Source organism: Eleutherodactylus coqui, chromosome 11 (assembly GCF_035609145.1).
Source record: "Eleutherodactylus coqui strain aEleCoq1 chromosome 11, aEleCoq1.hap1, whole genome shotgun sequence".
Classification (NCBI taxonomy): domain Eukaryota; kingdom Metazoa; phylum Chordata; class Amphibia; order Anura; family Eleutherodactylidae; genus Eleutherodactylus; species Eleutherodactylus coqui.
Window position 1 is genome coordinate 82,216,735 of NC_089847.1, and position 21,345 is coordinate 82,238,079.

The 21,345-nt window shown below is 46.3% G+C and overlaps 1 protein-coding gene across 1 annotated transcript in view; it reads left to right on the plus strand.

The window, feature by feature from the left end:
* The first annotated feature begins 13,242 nt into the window (after window positions 1–13,242).
* Window positions 13,243–21,345, plus strand: part of PLCB3 (phospholipase C beta 3) — a 113,287-nt gene continuing 105,184 nt past the window's right edge. Inside the window, exon 1 of the mRNA XM_066582824.1 lies at window positions 13,243–13,405. Within this exon, the coding sequence (XP_066438921.1) occupies window positions 13,307–13,405 (99 nt within the window). The 5' untranslated portion in view covers window positions 13,243–13,306. The remainder of the gene's footprint in view (window positions 13,406–21,345) is intronic.

Here is a 21,345-nt window from a genome sequence, read left to right on the forward strand (position 1 = left end):
TGGTGCATCCCTTGTAAAATGTCCCTTATGAGGGATTCCATTTAAGGTCTGAATAATCCGGAGGGCTTTTTTACACAAGCGTGGCATTTTCACGGCCGGCCTATATACATTTCCACCTGAACAGTTACCCCCTTCCCTCCCCTTTACTGGCTCTCTGCCTCTCTCCTCCACTCCGGCATTTGCAATGGGAGGGGCCGGGACGGGGCAGAGCTAAGCTCCGCTCGGTCCCTCCCACTCCCATTGCTGGCTGAGGGCAAGGGTCGGGACCTTAGCTCCACCCCTGTCCTGCCCACTCCCATTGCAAACAGCCGGAGGGCAGGAGAAAGGCAGAGAGCAGGTGAGGGGGAGGAAAAGGGGGGGGGACTGCTTAGATGGAACGTATATCGGATATATACTTGTCTAAATAAACCCTTAGACTGAGTAGTTATTTAAAAAAATTGCATCTTCTGTTGAATGTTATATTAGTTGTGCTGAGCTGCTTAAATTGTTGTGGTTTCATTGTTTTCTTGCAAAGAGCTGAAAGCTTGTAAATTAGGTAAATAAACCTAGTTTGCAATAGTGGCTGAATAATTTTTATTACAACTGTACCTGGGTGGATTACCTTCCTCCCCAGCTCCAATGGCCCATTTACACGCAAGGATTATCGCTCAAAATTCATTCTTCGCTTGATTTAGAAACCCCTAAATATCTGAATTTATGATAAGGGGGATTCCCTGTATGCAAAACGTGTGCCTAATTTCACAGCCAGAAAAAGGCAGACTAATGTAGCAAGTATAAATTCTGTTAAAAGTTGAATTGGATTGATGTGACAAAAATGCTCGTTCACATGTACATTATGGGTATAAGTATATGGTAGGCAGCCTGACTGAATTAGTACAACGCCCTTATTGTTCCTTTATTTGTCATCGTTTCGCAATCCGTTGTTAATTAGCTATGACTCAAATCTCCACCCTTCGTTGCTCCTCCTTCCCTTTCCTGTGTTAAGCCATTCTAGTCCACTCTATAAACCCCTTATGCAAGTTTTTAGATGTTCATTAGAGATGAGCGAACGTACTCGTAATGAGTACTTACGCACCCGAGTACCGCCATTTTCGAGTACTTCAGTACTCGCACGTAAAGATTCGGGGGGCGCCGGGGGGCGGGGAGAGGCGTGGCGGTGCGGGGGGTAGCAGCGGGGAACAGGGGGGAGCCCTCTCTCTCTCCCTCTCCCCCCCACTCCCCGCCGCAACCCCCCGCGCCGCCACGGCGCCCCCCCGAATTTTTTCGCCCGAGTACGGAAGTACTCGAAAATCGCGGTACTCGGGCGAAAAAGGGGCGGGGCCGAGCACGTTCGCTCATCTCTAATGTTCATATCATTTTTTTCATTGAACCCCGCTCTTTTAAAAAATATAATAAAAAATGCTTTACACTTTGTTATTTCCAGCAACATTCATCTTTAATTAGACAAGACCAGAAGATAAATTGCAAAACATATCAGTCCGTTGGAATATTCTTAAATGTTGAAACCATTCAAGGCTACATTTACATGACGTCTTTACCCATTTGGGGGAGCCGTATGGATGTTGAAAATGGCATCTAGACGGAGCCATGGATGGCTTCATAGGTTGCAGCTTTAGTTTCCATTTGCTTCCGGCATTTTGGCCGGACAGATTAGAGCAAACATCTATGAATTTCTGTCCGGCCAAAATGCTGGAAACAAGTGGAAACTTGCTAAAACCCATTTTATTAATAGCGACCTACAGAGCTGTCCAGGGTTCCATCTCAACACTGTTTTCTGCCAACCCAATGGAGTTCTGGGAACGAACCCACCGATGGACGTGAATGTAGCACTGCATTTATGGGTCTTTCTATTTTCCTTTTCGCTCTCATTTCTATTTTTCCTTGTTTTTAGCTGTTATATCTTACAAATTTATGTACTGTTAAAATTGTGACCTTGTATGGTTCATTTTTAATAACATAACATTATTCTCACTTACAATGTGTTTATTTGCATAAAGAGAATTGTTTTTGCCTGGCTTTATAAAGAGGTGCAAAGCAAGGAGTCTTAAATTTGGAATAGTGTAAAATATGTGGCTACAGATGGGAATCCATAAACATAACACTAGGTGGCAGCAGAGCGACACAGAAAAATGTCACTCCAGCGTCAGCGATACCTCAGTTGTGAAAGCATATAGGTGTCTGTGTTATCACCTTCCTGCAATTGGCTGCCACATGAAATCAGTTGTTCTTGGAATGAAAAATGGTGCAGAAATATAATTCAAACACTAAAATGACTTCTTACTAGATATAAGGTGATTCTCAGATGCCGGATTGGTGATTTTAACGTATGCGAAGAAGTATCACCTACTTTCTGCAATATGATCAATTGTGTAATCCTGTCCACTAATATCAATAATTAAACATTTTAGTGCGATTTTGCTTCTACAAATCCTCCATGTAGGTTAGGCTGGCCGTACCATGCATAAAAGATAAATGGTGGCTTAATCAGACTGGCCAATAATCAAATATTGCCGAAATGTTAGCAAGCTTGAAAAAAAAGTTTTGCAAATAATGGATTTCAACCTGCATGAACTATACTTTCCCTGGGAGATAAACATCGCCAGAAGTGTCTGGCAGCTGCTTATCTCCTGTTGAAATAAACATGCACGAGAGACCGATCTAAGCTTCCATGTTTAGGAGAGGGGCAGGAAAGACAACAGTTGGCTGAACCAGCGTTCTCATGTGTAACTCCAGCTTCAGACCTAAAGCGTGATCCATTTGAAGTGAGGATTTAACTACTTTTTGTCTTCCTGCAATGCACCTGTGAACACAATTGTGCCTGCAGTTAGGGCTTTCTATAAGGAACTGTGCAGAAGGGAAATATGCTGGATATATAGGTTCAATTCCTGATGTCCAGTAGGTCTGAATTAATCTACGTACTCTGCCGAGGAGAGAGTTGAGCGGAGAGAGTTGAGGAGAGAGAGAGAGAGGGAGGGAGTTGAGGAGAGAGAGAGAGAGAGAGAGAGAGAGAGAGAGAGTTGAGGAGAGAGAGAGAGTTGAGGAAAGAGAGTTGAGGAGAGAGAAAGAGTTGAGGAGAGAGAGTTGAGAGAGAGTTGAGGAGAGAGAGAGAGAGTTGAGGAGAGAGAGAGGTGAGGAGAGAGAGAGAGAGAGTTGAGGAGAGAGAGAAAAAAAAAATTCGGGACCTGGCGTCCCACATACAAAAATGCTCCAGTCCCCCATTGTAGTCAATGGGGTTCGTTACTCGAGTACAGCTCTCGAATTTAAGAAAAGCTCAACTCGAATAACCGCTCTTCTCTAACTTTTATTAATCAGTAAGAACATTTTATATGCAAGTTTATGGATTTAATAGTGCACACCATGTTTTATAATGTATGTGGGCGGTAGATTTATAGATTTTGATTTTTATATGTATGATTTATATATGTAGGGATTATAAGGTTATTGATGTATTTAGTTGGTTAGGGTGTGTTCCACCATTAACTAAGCCAGAATCTGCTCCAACCTCTGTGTTATTGTGGCACTAACAGCTTGTGCCCATACATCTGGTCGGTCGGGGTCCCAAGCAATGGAACCAGGCCAATCAACTATTGATGACCTATCCTAAGGAGAAGTCATCAGTAGTATTTCCATGAAATACCCCTTTAAGGAGTGAGGATACCACTTCCGATGTTCCCCTTCTGCGTCTGGTGTGCTGTACATTCCGCTGAGTGGAGCACTCAGTCACCTCCACTTGCATCCATGATGGACGGTGCTTTCCACGTGGTTGAGCGCATTACCAACTCCAGCATGCCAGCTTCTGTTTCCAGCCATGGCGGGATGAAACGCCGGGCTGTTGTTCTACATGAAATGCGTTGAGCCCCTGTAATGTATATTTCCTTGAATAAATCCAACTGAAGATGTGGATCATAATATGCCATGCCTGTAACTATGGAGTATTGAATACTCACCAGGATTAGAGGGGTTAAGTTGGATTTGGATATAATCGTTTCACTGAGTAAAGCTGGCCGCAGATGCTCCGATTTTGCCACTGATCCGGCCAGTTATCGGCCATGTAGGGGGTTTAGCACAAACTGAACTGTTCATTGTTCCTCAGAAGAGATTTGCAACATTTTTCCCTCTTTTCATAGTAAAGTGAACAGTTTGATTCCTGCTGTGTTGCTAGATTGACGGATGCAGCAGAGCTGCTGAGGGCCGCTAGACGTCACCAACCATATGGTCTGCTTTAACATGTAGGGTACATCATCCAGAACTCTGTGACATACCCCAAATTTAGCGTCAAGCACTGCTGATGTCTGCTTCCTGGGCCTTGTCCAGTCTCTGGTTAGTGTAAAATGAAGGCATATGTAATAACTTAGGCATCCCATAGTTTTAGCGAGCGTACAGCCTGAATAGGCAAAAAAGGAGGCGAACATAGAAACCTACTGACCTCAGAAGGCTCAAAAGAAAGGGTGCTTATCCGAATTTAGCTTTCATCTTCTAAACTCCACTGATAAAATAATTAGCTGCCATAAACGAGCAGATGTTTCTTTTAGGTCGCATTCAGATGGCAAAGCTGCACCCCAGTTTCTCAGTTGTAACTTGCATTGCGCCCGTGTGCTGTCCGAGCAGCGGTGGCAGTGGGCATTGCATGTTCTACTCTTGTCCATGAATTGGCCCAGAATAGGACATGCTGTCATTTTTTTGTACCTATACCATTTGTCAGTGAAGAAAAGCTAGTCTGCATTGCCCCATTGATTTTAAAGGGTGCGAGTTTTGTCAGAATTTGGTCAGTTACAAACGCAGTGAAAAAAATTGGCAGTGTAAATAAGCCCATTTACAGTCTTAATGCATGAGGACTAATGTTTTAATTCTGTGAAAGCAAGAGCCACACAGTGACATGAACTAGCCCATGACTTCTATTCTTCTCTATGTTACAACATTGCCTGCAATTTGTCCCCATAAAAGTTACATGAAAGTTGTCACTACTTTACAAAAGTTGTCTCAACCTAAAAAGTGTTTTTTAAAAGAAGGCTACCCCAGGCTCCTGAGAACCCCATGTCATTACAGACAGAGACAAAACAAACAAAAAGTGTTCAATAGTGCAGATCTGTGGTGCTAAATATGAGAGAAAATGAATAATTATACTAATAGTGCCGGAAGGGCAAGCAATGTGGTGCGTCCTGGTAGCAGCAGCCTTTCCAATCCCGATAAACAATGCATAGAGGAAAAAAAACTAGGGCAATGGTGTGCTAGGGCAGAGGAATTAGGCTGAAGGAGACCTTGTGGGCAATGCGTTTCATGTCAAACTGGCACCTTTTATCTGACCACTATTAACCCTTTGCAATCCAATTTTGGATTCAGGGTTTTTTTAGGAGGCTTTCTCTTTCTGCCATTATATAATGGCACCGTCTACTGGCTAAAGCCAGTACTGCGGTATGGGACATGCTGGAGAGGCCCCCGACAACAAAGCGGACAGTAATATACAGTAAGAATACCCTGCCGGACGTCTTCTGACATCAGAGCTGTACAACCTTCAATCAGAATGTCTTCAGATGTCAGACAGTGGATTGGAAAGGGTTAACAAGCAGAATTACAACCAAGCTTAAATATACTTGCACTATTTCTCCAGGTTATTGATTGTAATGCTGCTGGTCAATAAAGCCCATAAGAAGGTACCAGTTCGGCGCTGAAATGCGTTGCCTACAAGGCTTCCTCCTGCCCAATTTCTCCATCCCAGCGTGTCATTGACCAGGTTTCCTTCTTCTATACTGCAAGACGTTGTCACAAGCCACACATTGCAGCTGTATCAGCCACTACTGGGGAAATGTAATATTACATAGCGTGCATTGAAATAAACCCACCAGAGCAGGAGCTGTTCTTTCAATAATAATAATCTTTATTTATATTTAGAGCACGCCTGAAGTTTTATGAGTCATGGATTGCCCGGATAGCCTTTGGTAGTGCGTTCCAGAGAACAGGTACTGCTCTGGAGAAGTCTTGGAGGCGTCTTTTAAGATTCTTATCCACTGGCTAATAGATTTGGGGCCCAAGAGGTCAACGGTACTATTGTAGCTTGACGCCACTGGAAGCTAGGGGTTTGACAGGGGTTGCATGGAGGAACGCCCCTGTCACGCCACCTAGCTCCCAATCGGCTGCATTCTCTAAGGTCCTAGCAGCGTCTATATGGATGCTTGCCTGGGCTGGAGGGTTAGGGTTGGTTTTCCTGTTAGGTTTACATTATATGTAAGCCTAACAGGAAAAGTAACCCTAACCCTCCAGCCCAGGTAAACATCCATACAGACGCTGCTGCTAGGACCTGTGCCTCTCCTTCTGCCGTTGCGTAAGGCTCTCCTCCTGCCGCCTCTGCCTAAGGCTCTCCTCCTTTCGCCGGCTGTCGTCCTGCCAACGCTGCCGCCGCTCCTGATACCGCCGGCTTTCCTCCTGCCACCCCTGCCTAAGGCTCTCCTTCTACTGCCGCTGCTCATGCTGCCAGCTCTCCTCCTGTCGCCGCTGCCACCAGCTCTTCTCCAGCCACCACTGTTGCACTGGATCTGGTACCGCCACCGCTACTCCCAGTGTGGCTGCTGTCGTCCCCCACAAACTGCACTGTCCTGTAACCACTGGCGCCGGCTATGGTCCCAGTCTTGCCGCTGCCTTTAGAACGCCACTTGGGCATTACAAAATTTCAAGACAACTGCATTATGTCGCCACCCCTAAGTTCCGATGGCAACATAAAACAATAGTACCGTGGGCAACTTCCCTCTAAGATGTCCTCATGTTCTAATAGGGTATATTGAAGAAGTTGTCTTGTAATAATTTGAAATTACTTGTCTGGCCTTAGCCAAGTGCAGTGTGAACGTCGCCTTGCAGTGCAAATTTGGCATAAGAACTGGGAAAGCTCCCGATGGATATGTTAAAGGAGTTGGCCAATTTACAATTATTATTAAGAGGTGCTTAAGAAATGAGTTTATGAGTAACTTACTAATGTACTCTTTATTGTTGCAATGCTCTGTTCTGCAGATTTACGAAGCTATAGACATCACTTAACCTCCTCCACTGTGCCTGCGTGCCATGTATTACTATAGAGACAGCTGAGTGATGTCTTTGTTCACATGTGCCTCCATATTCAGCTGTCCTATGGATGAGTAGAGGGGACCTGGTCAACAGGGACGTGGCTTTGGTACTACGGCAGAACGGAGCTCTGCAGCAATAAAGACTACAGCATATTGCAGTCACTAATAAACTGATTTCCTAAGCACCCTTTAATACTTTAATAAGTCATTCTAAACTGGACTACCCCTTGAAAAGTATCCACAGGTTCCAATTCACCTGATAGAGGTCAAAACAGTTTGGTCTCTATCAGGTTAATATGTCAGAATAGCTTTTTTTACTGCATGGAGAAGAGCAGCTGACTACTTTTCTATGTGGAGGCATCCCGAAAATAAACATATAACGAGCGGTACACCTTCTTTTAACATGGATGCATATGAGCAACTTCTGACTATACATTGGCATATGTCAGAGCCTTCTATTGGAGGTATGGTTTCGGGAAAGCTGCGTGAGGATGGTCACTATTACGACTCCAAGAAGAGTTCGCACTCAACTTTCGCACTAGAATTCTAAATGACAAACTGGACCAGCTATGACGTGATATATAGACAGTCGTGGCCAAAAACTTTGAGACTGATACAAATTTTGGTTTTCACAAAGTTTGCTGCTTCAGTTCTCATAGAGGCAATTTGCATTAACTCTATCTTGTTATGAAGAGTGATCAGGTGAATTGCAAAGTTATTCCTAGCCATGAAAATTAACTTAATCACAAAAAAAAACATTTCCACTATTGCTGTGTAGAAGTATTCAGGGCATCTAAGAAAGTCCGGCATGTGCCAGGACGGTCTCCTAAAGACTCAGCTATGGGATTGGTTCAACACCAGTGCAGAGCTTGCTCAGGAGTGGCAGCAGGTGTCGGGGCATCGGCACAGGAGGTGAAGACTTCTGGATGCTGGTCTGGTGTCAAGAAGGGCAGCAAAGAAGCCACGTATCTCCAAGAAGAACATCAAGGACAGATTGACATTCTGCAAAGGACTGGGGTAAAGTTATTTTTTCTCATGAAGCCCCTTTCAGACTGTTTAAGACATCGGGTAATCCTTCTTCCAGGATTAGAAAAGGGGAACCTACCAGGAGTCCTGTGTCCTGCCAACAGTAAAGCATCCCGAGACCATTCATGTGTGGGGTTGCATTTCATACAAACAAAACATTGACATTCTGGGTCCATGGCCAGGAAACTCCCCAGATCTCAATCCCGCTGAGAACCTCCTGTCAATCCTCAAAAAACAGGTGGGTAAACAAAAACACAAATTGTGATAAACTCCAAGCACTGATTAGGCAAGAACGGGTGGCCATCAGTCAGGATCTGGCGCAGAAGCTGATATCTTTCTGCAATTCATGCCAGGGTGAATTGCAGAAACCTTGGGGGAGAAAAAGGGTCTACACTGTAAATATGAAGTCTTTGCCTGAACTTCATGTATTTGTCAATAAAAGTATAAACCTTATGGAATGCTTATACTGTACTTGTACTTCAGTATACCATAAAATCAGCTGATTTAGGCCCAATCTAATGTCCACAGGCGGGTTTCATTTGCAGAATACGCAAGATGCGCAAATCAAGCCACCCATACGGAAACATGGGTGTCCACAAATGCATTAAGGCATGCAGATTTGTTTTGCGAACCTTTCGGTTCGGAAAACTAATCATAGCAAGTTCCATTTCACTGCGGATCCCACATGGACGGCTTCCATTTAAGTCAATGGAAGCTGTCCGATCCGCAATTCAATTGCGGACGGGCTGCGGATACAGCGGGAAAGAAGGAGTTTAAAAAGAAAGACAGTACCGCACATGCGCTCGGTGCGCCGGCTAGTGCTTCTGAATGCATCCGCAGTGAAAAATAAGGAAGATCCAGACAGGACGCTGAAAACCCGCACAGGTAAAATAGTGTCTCAAACGCGGGCAGGGTAGGATTCCACTGCGGGCTCCCGCATGTGGAATCTGACCTGTCTGTGGATATGAGGCCTAAGGCGAATTTCACAGGGGCGAGTACAATATTTGGTCGTAAAACTCAGTTCGATATCACGCTCGCCAACATACGATTTCCCCACAGATGAGGTGTTTTTGTGTTAAAACTGCCTCACATCACTTTTGGGAAGTAGCAATCCTGTTTTCCATGGGGAAACCTCGCAACGCGCACCTAGCACGCGGTGCGATGATGCCACTGGTCCCACTGAGAGCACACAAATCTCGCATGAATGCGATGCGAGAAGCAAATCATGGCCTGTCCTATCTTTGGGCGTATTCTCACATTACATCTCCCATTGTTTTCAATGGGGCTAGTGGCAGCATTGCACCAAGTGCTAGGTGCACGATGCACTGATGCGAGGCGGTTTTGAGATAAAAACACCTCGCATACATGGGGAAATCACAGGTTGGCGACTGAGATATCAGGCTGTGAATCACGGCCCGATATCACACTCTCCCGTGTGACAGTAGCCTTAGGTCTCATGTCCACAACCATATTTTTACCGCATACTGCGTGTGCGTTGCACAGCCATGTGATACACGGTGAATGGAATCAGTGAAGTCATGTGATACACGGTGAATGGAATCAGTGAAAGTCGATGGACTTTCGTTGATCAATGCCCATGTGCGAGTGGACGCTGCATATTGATACTCATGAGAAATAGATCGCAGCATGCTCTATTTCTCTGCGTACCATGCAGCGTGATCCCTATACATTTTTATAGGCTGCATATGAAACGCTGTTCATACGCAATACATCGTGTATGGGCGGCATTTTCATACATAACCCCACTAGCCTAACCAGGAGCCTTAGGGGGCCCATAAGTCCTCTCTTCTGCATATAGGGAGCCCAGTACTATGAATAACATATTACAGTTGGGGGCCCTGTTACAGGTTTTGCATCGCAGAGGCGTAACTTCAAGTTACGCCTCTGCGATACGCGGTCCCTGCCAGCAAAGCCAGAAAAATAGTTTTACACATATGCCCGTGCACAGGAGCCCTTAAAGACCTAAAACACTGGAGCAGCAATACTTGTGAAAAACATTTGTGTCAGTCTCAAAACTTTGGCCATGACTGTAGATTAAAAATGTATTGCATTACTTTTTATAATCATTCCATCTGTAGTTGGTGAACATGCATGGCAGAGGGCCTCCGGTATACACCGCTGCACATGTATGAATAGCAGAAGTCCTATAATGGATCATAAATCTCAGGTGATCAGCAATGTCCGTATATCATGCAATAAAGTGGTGAACTTTGTACAACCTAGTGACACTTACTACTGATTTGTCAAGAGTAAGTAAGCTCAGCCAGAGCAAATATTTTTCCATGTATTCAAGAGTCCTCCGCATATCTCTATCAAAGATCTTTGGGCCAAGATCAAGTAGGTGGAGTTCTCCTCCTCCCGGCATGTCTCTGAGAATCTCCAGGGCCTGATCCTCCTCCATACCTGGGGGAGTAGATGATTTGGACCAGTTAGCACTGGCATGTATCAGCCATGGATATAATGGGAAGGGGCAGGTGTGAGGGAGGAGTCACCTGGGGATAAAAAGGTAAAACACCAGTATGTGAGGAATGTGACAGGACAGGATACGGCCCTCATATCTGTTATAGCGATAGGTGCCATGAGCAGATTGAAGTGGAGGTCAGTGAAGAACTATAGAGAGAAGAGCAAAGGATACGGTTCTAGAGGAAATAATACAGAAGGAATAAGGGAGACTAAGACGAAACTTATATGAAGAACTACAGAAAAGGTTTTCTGTTAAAGGGGCAGTACAACGAAAGAATATCTCGGCCATAATAATTGATATCCACAGAGCATTTCTGACAATCGTTAGTGCTGGATGTGACACACTGATTGGAGAATCTTCGTGTGCAATCCTTTCCTTTTCACAGGCCCCCATTGTACTAGCAGCACTACTGCTACACTGAGCGGAACGGCTTGAAAGCATGACATCACTAAACATGGGGCTAGTCTGCTAATGATATACATTGAATATGGTCCAGCCAATTTAACCTATATGAATACAGACTGTACGTCAGAATGGCAGCCTACTACATACATGGATGTTTTGTTAGTACAGTTTTTACAGAAATCTTTCCCATAATGGGAGCTACCCACATGCTGCAGTTGTAGTGATGAGGCCCTATTCACACCGCTGAGTTTTAGATCCAAGTTCTGTCTGAGTTTGTAAACTTAGACAGAACTCGGACCCATTAAAATAAAGTCCCAGTGAATATTTTCATGGCCTGATGGTCTGTGTACAAGAATTGCAGCATGTCCTATTCTGGTCCGATTCACGGATGAGCATAATACACATCGGACCGCACACGGATGGGCGTAACTTGAACCCAGTCGTCTAATAGAGATTGTCAGAGATAAGGGGTTGTCTACTTCTGAAGTGGACAAGCCCTAAACTTGAAACTCTTTGAAGCATGTTGGTGACTATTCTTATATGGATCTGATTAGGGGACTAATTCTGTGTGCTGACCCAGCCTAAAGGCTCCCCAGAGGAATTTGGGAAAGTCATCTGGACCAGCCAATTTCACAAGGGATCGCCTGACCTTCGAATGTATATAAGGGGCCTGTAGAATCTCCTCTAACGGATGATGTTGGGTGAAAGATGGATTGGGTATGTTGTATTTCAATGGCCAAACCTTTTGTTCTGCCCAGGAGTTAAGCGCCAGCAGAGGTGCCTGGCAGCGGCTTTTTCCCCTCTGCCCATGTAAAACACATGAATGTTCGTCCAAACTGAGCGGCATGTGTATAGGGTAGCTGGGAGAAATAACTGTCAGCTGAATGAACGCTCATCTGACAGCTATTGAAGGTGTATGGGCACACAGAAGGTGTGTAGAGCCAACATATACGTACATCATCTGTAAATGAGGCTTAAGGTATGTGTCATGTGCCAAATTTTCAGAAAATTCATGCAACTCCTCTGCGACTGTTTCAGAACTGTAATGTGGCCGATAAAGGGGCACCACACTGCAGGCAGGGGGCAGTGGTGTCCATAGTGAAAAAGTCGCACGTGACTTGTGACCAAAATCCAACCAAATTGAATCTTCTGCGGCCAGCTGTGTTAGATCACCATTGACGATAATTAAGTGTGACGTTGCAGTGCAGCAATGCAACCCTTACATTGTGCGACACGTTGCTGTGTAGCCTTATGCACTGCGGCACAATAGCAGACAATCCAAATCGGGTGGATTTTGGTTGCAGGTGACTGTCCCACCACGGACATCAGTGGAACCTGCATGCGACTGCCACGTGTCTGCGATTTGGCTGTTGTTTAACAGCCAATTTGCAAATCTGAAACCATCACATAGTAAAAAGTTGCATAACTTTTTTGGTTGCATGACTTCTCCGAGACCTGATGCTGCACGACACCCTTATTAGATATGTGGGGACGTCTCCCACCCCTTCTTACGCTATGACTGCACACATCGTGTGACAGCAAGCTGCATAAAAGCTGTGACTGTTTCAATGCTGCAATTTGCCCGTTAAATAATGCCAACTAGTGCCCATTAAATAGTGCAAGCTAGTGCCTGTTAAATAGTGCCAGCTAGTGCCCGCATAAATAGTGCCAACCAGTGACCCCATAAATAGTGCTAGCTAGTACTCCCATTAACAATGCCAGGCAGTACCCCATAAACAGTGCCAGTTAGTGCCACAATAAATAGTGTCAGCTAGTGCTTCCATAAATAGTGCCAACCAGTGCCTACATAAAGTGCCAGCTAGTACTCCCATTAATGCTGACAGCCAGAGCCCCGATAAACAGTGCCAATCAGTCTCCCCATAAATAGTGACAGCCAGTGCCCCATAAATAGTGCCAGCCGGTACGCCTATTAATAGCGCAGGCCAGTGCCCCCACAAACTGTGCCAATCAGGAAGTAAGAAACATCTGCCCTGTACTGGAGGGCGCCGCTCGTCGGCTGGTACCAGGACGGACGCCTATACGTGAGCAGCGGGCACCGCGGGGTGCATAGTGATGACTATTAGTGGCACTGAGCCTGGCATGGAGCTGTGGGCACCACTGTTATAACTGCACCCATTTATCTCTTTGGGAAAGAGGCTGGGAGCCCCTGCTGCCCCCCGCCCTCGGGACACCCCGGACTGGCATCAGCTGTTAACCCCTGGCCGCCCGGCCGCCCGTGTCCCCTCCCCACGAGGCTCCGCCCTTCGCCCCGCCCTCCGCTCAGTCCCTGCTCTGCACTCGCGGTCTCCTCGTACTTCTAGCCGTCCGGAGTGCAGCCATGGCGGGGGCCCGGCCCGGGGTACATGCCCTCCAGCTGGAGCCGGTTCGGGTGCCCGAGACCTTGCAGCGGGGCAGCAAGTTCATCAAGTGGGACGAGGTGAGGGGGAGAAGTGCCAGCTCCGGGGGAGAGGGGCGGCGCCTGAAGGGTTAATGAGGGGGTCATGTCTACCGCTCTGACGTCACGGAGGCGCAGAGGGAATCTCTGCTGCATCTTCTGGGTGTAGTCACGTGGTGTGCTGGGACTTGTGGTGTGCTGCCTGTCACTTCCATAGCTTGTGGTACTACAACTCCCAGAGTGCCATGGCAGCTGCAGACTAGATGGTATTTCTGCTTGTACCCTGCCCGCTGATACATGCCTTAGACGTGCTCGGAGCTGTCCATGTGCAATCTACAGATGACGGAGTGAAAGTTGTGCAACTTTTATCCCCATAGATTAGGATGAAAATAGAATGTGAACGTAATGTCTATGTGACCCGTACGAATGGCGTGTCCGCGAGGCATCTGCATCGGGCTGCGACGTGTCCACGAGGCATCTGCATCGGGCTGCGGCGTGTCCACGAGGCATCTGCATCGGGCTGCGGCGTGTCCACGAGGCATCTGCATCGGGCTGCGGCGTGTCCGTGCAGTCGTGAGCGGTGCGTACAGTAAGGCTCGGGCTATATGGTGATTCTATGTCGATTGATTTACCGGAAAATCCAACACGGTCGCAAGTTAAATCTTTTTCCATCATAGACATCGATGTAAGTCGTACGCCACCAAAACGTTCACAGCTCTGGAATAGTTGCGTGACTTTTATGCAAGCTGCTGTCACACTACACGTGTAGCCATAGCCCTACATGCTACACGGTTGGTACATGTGAGTGTCATGTACACTCCTATACTGGCGGTATGTAGAATTGATGCGGTCTGTATGTACAACATCACACGACTCTTGTCATTCAGTTCTCAGCTGCTTCCTGCCACCGGGCAGTGCCAACCATAGTGCAAGCCTTGGCACAAGTGGAGTAGTACATTGGGATGATGGGTATGTGATGTCAGTATGACATGGTTGCTCCATCATCTTGTGCCAACCCCAATGTTTCGGCTGCTGCTTGGGTAATAGGACATGGGTGGGCGCTCTATGGAACTCCTGGTGGGAGACAGAACCAAGATAAGGGGCTACAGGTACAAAGTGACAGGCAGTGAGCTGCGGTTAACTCTTCGCTGTAAGGATTCTGTCAATGAGCGATGCTTGACCCGTTGCTTGTGTCGTCTTCCTCATCATGATACAGAAAACCGCCATGAAATGGCCACAACAGGCGGGCGCCATGTATGCCATCAATAAGAGAAACCTATAATTCTCCTCATATGGGAGCTATTGGTAGCTGACCCCCAGGGAGCCCGTCTATCAATCTATGTATGTGACCCATGACCTAATATAACTGGGTCGCGGCACTCGTAAAAAACTATATACAAAAGTGTTGGATTTCAGGTTTTTTTTAAGAGCAGAATCACAGCTGTAAAAGTTGCAAACTAATCGCACATTTCCTGGTCGTGTAGCCAAGTTCGCTGTGTAGTATTAGTTTGACCCATCACGGGTATAAAAAAAAAAATCTATAAAAAAATAAAGCTTTTTTTCTTTTTTTTTTTTAATTGGTTGTTATGAAAAAACTGCTTCACTTTCTCAACCTTGCTTAGGCGAGGCGCATACTAGTCGCGCTGTCCGTGTAATTCCAGCCCCATTATAACCTACAGGGATGTATACACTCAATAATCCCTCCCCTAGCAGGAGTTGTTGGGATAGAATGAAACTTTCTAGATGTGATTGTAACGTTCGTGATTACAATATCGGAGCAAAAGGAGAATTTATTGTGAAAAAGTGAACTCTTGACAGCGGTGGGTGCCAATGGCCGAACGGGTACTGGGCGCCGTGAGACCAACTGTCCTTCAGCAAAGCACCTGGAAACTGTTCGGACACCACACATTTTCCTCCGTGTCACTCATTCCTTGAATACTGGGATATGTATGGCCGCTGTAAGCTGTTGACTAGATCAGTGTCGCTATCTGCCGCTCGCATACTGGGAGTTGTAGTGGAATAACCGTGTGAGAGCCACGCACCCGTGATTTCATCGATGCAGAAAATTGTGCCGTTGCCTTCCTGATTCTGGCCCCTGGCTACTGTTCTTGTCTAGTATTGTGCTGCCCCTTAGGGTGAATCTTGGGGTCCGCTGCACTGAGATGCGTTATGGAGAGGATACTTGGAACCCATCCATGGGGATTAGAACAATGCTGGAAGTCGGCGTGCCCAGAAATGCGCTTCTGGCATCTTCTTGGGTTGTTCTCTATTGTCTGCTTCTATGAATAGTATTGCTGCTGGGCTCATATAGGGAAACGTCTAGGAATATATCAACTTATGCGCAGCTGACACTCAATGGTTAAGAATCAATCAGTAGCGCTACCAAATTTCTCAAGATGGCCATACGCGTGAAATGCATATTGGCCGATTTTTGGCGAGCCCGACCAACCATGTAATGTGTATGGGAGCCTCTCGACTAATCCGTATATACAGGGCCATGTGTGAGTTGTCTGCACAAAATGTGCGCAGAAGATACTGCACGGCTGCCAGACAGCGTCCACGTACTGTGCGATAACCCGCACACCGCACGTTTATGTGTCCAACTGTAATTTGTGTGAAAAATCATTAATCTGAATAGCGTCTTAGACTATTATGGGGCTGTGGAATACACAAACAGAACACGGCTCTTTTGAATAGGCCCTTAGGATTGGGCAGATGGGTGGCAGTATGGCTGGTCCTTCTGTTCTTGGTTAGCTTACTCCCCCTCTCCCCATGATTGTTTATGGGAAGGGGGGCAGATATATCTGTGGGACATTTAACTGATGTGTATGGCCAACTTTAGCGTAGCCATAGGCCAGATCCACACGGCGGCATGCGATTTTGAGCCTAAGATTCTTAGGCGTAACTCGCATTGGATATCACATAGACAGCCCTCTATTTGCAGTCCGATCCCAGTAGATGTTGCATGTTCAATTCTCATCTGTGATATGGATGAAAATAGAACGCGTCTAAAATAGTGCCTGTATGTATAGCCTAATTGGCTATAATGGGTCCATGTGCCGGCTGTAATGCCACAGAATACACTTGTGTGAATAGGCCCTTCACCTTATAAGTGCAGAACTGTTACTTAGCGACTTCTCACACAGGACTGAATATTCCCCACATTATTGTTTAATTTCAGGATCGCGGCGTTTCTCCTATTATTTTCAACGTTGCATTGAACCGTGTGCACCTATAGCACGTGGCGCGATGCTGCCGCCAGCCCCATTGACAACAGTTGGCGCTGCGATAGCACGCCCAAACATTGCTCATGTGTATGACCTCCATTCAAAAGAATGGAGTTCATATTTGTGCGTCTCGCAAATCGCCCTTGAGAACCTGGCCGAAGGGTATATTCAGATGCAAGTCTTGTCACTTTTTTTTTTTACCATTAATACTGCAAACTGTGATTTTTGCCATTATTTCACAAGCAACGGTTTGCTGTAGTTTTGCAGTAATTGTGGCAAAAAAAGTGACAGGACCCTGTGTGAATACAATTATATATTATGTAACTATGCTCATTCAGAAGGAAAGCGTTCTCTCTAGCGCCACCTATTGGATAGCAGCCCTGTAAGTCTGTTGAACCGTTTAACAGTCCTTGCAACATGACTAGGCTGCCTTCATGCTGGCGAGAAAATTGCACAAGATTTGTGTATTGCAAGATGCACAAATATGAACCTCATTGTTTTGAATGGGTTCATTCATATTAGCGATGGTTTCCCACATGGCACCGCATTGTGATGGTGGGCAGGAAAAAGATTGCGGCGTGGCCTAACTTTCTGTGATGTCGCCCATTGTCTTCATTGGGGGCGGATGGCAGCAGCGCCGGCCCCATTAAAAGCAATGGGAGAACTCCGCGATCCTCTCAGGCCGGGGGATTCCTTCATCCCCTCAGTCATGCGAGGCTGTTTTCACATGGAAGCCCTGGGGATTTAACACGCTGGGGAGTGCGATATTGGGCCGTAAATCACAGCCCCATATCGCCCTCGCCCGTGTGAAGCTAGCCTAACACCGGAACAGGCATCACTGAGTGAATGGAGGTGGAGTGGGTCGGGGATCGATTCAACCGCCAACCCCCAATTGGTTCTTCCGGGGGCCCATCAGAGCTGTAGGTTCACGATGGCCACCGGTTACAGTCTAAAGTTGCCTCGTACTATGGCGGTATGAACACGTGGGACAAGCTGTAGTCACCGCCTTTGCAGCGACAGCAGAGTTCTGGTTACAAACCACAATGTCTGCGGTGATTTCTGTTGCAGTTGGATGACACTTAAGGGCCATTTACACGGGGTTCGCCTCTGCGTGTAAACGCTCCCCGCTCGGTGCCTGTCTGAACTCTCTGCACAAGCGCTAACGACCTAAACGGTGACGTCAGCACTAGTGTAGTCGTTTAGCCGACTGTGGCCCTGTCTAAATGGGACAAATTAGCCCCAGGTCGTCAGTGAGGCTGACTGCACATGAACGGGTCGGATTCCACATGCGTGAGGCTACGGCGGAATCCGTCCAGCGTCAGCATGTACCTGTCACTGTCTGTATTGCAGATGGTCCGGACGACTCGCTGTCGGTCATGGACAGTACAGATTTTTTTTTTCAAATATTTTTTTCCTGTGCCGTTGCTAGGATGACGCAGGTACCCCCAAGCTATTTGCAGTGTCAACTGCTGATTGGCCGAGGATCGGACAGCTTTCATTGACTTCAATGGAAGCCGTCCATGTGGAATCCACACGAAAATTGAGCATGCTGCAATTTTTCCTCCGCCCACGGAAATCGCAATTCATTTTTGCGAGTGTGTAGGAAAAAGTGCTTTTACATAGCATGTAACAAACGGCATTTGCTGCAGATTTGCAGTGCGAACACCGATCGGAGATTCCACAAGGCAAATCCGTTCGTGTGCCGCCAGCCTGAATGAGGCTGCGTTACCGTCTTTCCCAGTCTGATATAACGGAAAACGGTGTAAAAAAGAAAGCCGGACAGTCTGTAGCGCCTGGATGGCTGGACTGCGGAGAGGGACGTCTCCTCGTTGTGGAACACTTGGCAATGCCCACAGGATGCAGATTGGCTTTTAATAATGTGGTCACTGAAGTTGGCAGTGAGTTATTGACCATGTAAGGGTACGCTTCCACTTAGCGGCCACCGCACGGCGGGTTTGCAGCATCAGTATAGCCGATAACCCTGCTAGTGATGCAGGTCTGTGCGGCTTCCTAATTAATTAAATGTTCATTAGCTCTAAGTTATTAATGGCTGCGCTTAACAACTCCAGGAAAAAAAACTTTTTGTATTTCTGCACTTAAAGGGGTTGTCCATTTCTGAACTATTGACAGTCTATCCTCAGATCCCACAGCGGTGCACCTTTGCTCCGATCCCAAGAATGAGGGTCCCGTGTCTCCTTCACCTTACTGTGCACAAACATGGTGACAGTCTCTTTAACCCCTTGCAATCCAATCTTAGATTCAGGGTTTCCTAGGGGGCTTTCTCTTTCTGCCATTATACAATGGCGCTATCTGCTGGCTAGAGCCAGTAATGCGGTATGGGACTTGCTGGAGAGGCCCCCGACAACAGAGCAGCCATTAATATACAGTAAGAATACCCTGCCGGACATCTTCCGACATTGGAGCTGTACACGCTTCAATTAGAATGTCTTTACAATTTCAGACAGTGGATTGGAAAGGGTTAAAGAGACCGGACCATTCCAAAATAAGAACATTTTTATAACCTCTCTAATACTTTGGGCGCTAGATAGATTTGGGGAAATCCACATGTTCAAAATAACCGGTTTTTTTTTTGGTTTTTTTTTGGTGCTTGCAGTAGAATTGTATAATTCTCTACATTTTTTTAACCCTCGGGGGTCGCGTCTACACAGGCCGATAGTCGCTCATAATTGCTTGTTTGAGTGATTATTCAGGCAACTATCCGCTCGAGTAAAAGTGCCTTGAAGTTTAGGAACATGTAATAAATCCTGCAGACTGATAAATGTTTCCACTTGTTTATTTCTTAGTTTAAGGTACCTGTGCACAGTCAACTGCCGGACGTATAAGCGCCATCCTGCGGGCAGCTGCCTGAGGGCTCTTACCCAGTGGCGATAGACTTTCCTGTGATGTGAGAATGAGTGAAACCGCATGATTATGAAACCAGTGATTTTTCAATGGTTTCATTCTCATTTGCGATCTGTTCACACAACCCTCGCAGCGCTAAGAAAAGTCTGCGCTATCGCCCATTGTTCTCAATGGGTCCGGCGGCAGCAGCCCAGCCGAATTGAAATCAATAGTAGAAGATCGTGAAGCAGGCTATGAATCCTCAATAGAAAGGAGAGAGACAGGGAGTCTCTTACATATCTCCCCATATTTGGAAAGATGAGGTGGGTTAGGGGGCTTCCCAGGGCTTCTCTGAGAGCGGGGAAGGGGGGGGGGGGGGCTAGTGATATACCTCTCAAGCCCCGCTCTCGGAAAAAATCCTTTTAGCCCCGCTCCCTAGCTCTCCAAATATGGGAAGATATGTAAAAGATCCCTGGTTGCTCCCCCCCCTCTCCTCTCTTTGGGGGATTCCTACTGCTTCGCGATCTTCCATTGATTTCAATGGGGCTGGCGCTGCTGCCGCTGGCCCCATTGAAAACAATGGGCAATATCGCAGATTTTTCTAAGTGCTCCGAGGCTTGAGTGAAGACATTGAAAATCATCATATCGCAGGAAAGTATCGCCAGTGGGTAAGAGCCCTCACTATCACTCTTATACTTTACACAGCAGAGATAGTTGTTCAAGTAAATGGAGGTGGAGCATCGGGGGTTATTCTGGCCATCTTCCCTCCATTCACAGTAAAGGCCCATTTAGACACAATGATAATCGCTCAAAAGATGTTGCTCAAGTGACTTTTGAGTGATCATCGTTGTGTCATTTACAGTACAAGTTGAGCGATCACCTTGCACGGCCAGCGGAGGATGCAGAAGACAAGTGGGGTGTCCCTGCTTGTCTTTTGCATCCAGCTGTTCTCTGCCCGCAGCGCCTGGCTGTTATACAGCCAAGCGCCCTGTGCTGGGTATGGAGAACAGCGCTGGACCACTCTATGCTTCATACCCAGCCTGTTATCAGAGACAGGATACAGCTGAAACAATAGTATCAGCTGTACCCCGCTATGAATCCCTGATAAGGCACATTGAAAGACAACAATGAGCGATGGGGTAACGAAAACTGCACGATGTCAGTGCAGTTACACACAACGATTATCGCTCAAAAGACGGCTTTTGAGCGCTAATCGTTGTCTAAATGGGCCCTAAAAAGGACTCTCTAAACATTGTATGGCTCCTGTTCACATGGCCCGATAGTTGCTTGGTCTTTAGTTCTGCTAAAAACCAAATGACTCCGTCAAGTGAGCGATTTCTCTCTGAGCCCCATTGGCAGGTGCATGTGCACTGGCTCATTAGTCCCCGAATTTGCTGTATCCAGCGAGAATTTGGGCAATAATCGCCCGTATAAAGGAAACTTTAGTGCTGTTTTTTTTTTTTTTAACAAGAACACATATTGTCCATTTTCCAGATGGTCTCTGATCACTAGATAAATACATTGTCCTTCCATCTCGCTGTTTGTCTCTTATCTAGGTGCTGGGCAGACAGGTTGGGATAGATCTTATCTACGCTCAAACAATTGTCATTTACATGTGAGATTTCAGTCCCTTCAGGCTATTAAACCACTTTCCATTACACCCCTGGAGCAGTCAAGCAGATTCTCACTATTGTTTTTTTTTTTAAATATCCATAAATGTAGTATCAAGATACTGAACACATCGGATGAAAATGGGTCTTGTGCAAATGAGAAAACTGCTTTGAAAATGCTACATTTTCTCAGTTCATGAATTGCTTATAAATGTTACACTAAAACCTGTTTTACGCAATCCGATTATAATTATTGGGCACCAATGTTCCTCCAACAATCAGGCTGTGTAACAGAGCGAATGAT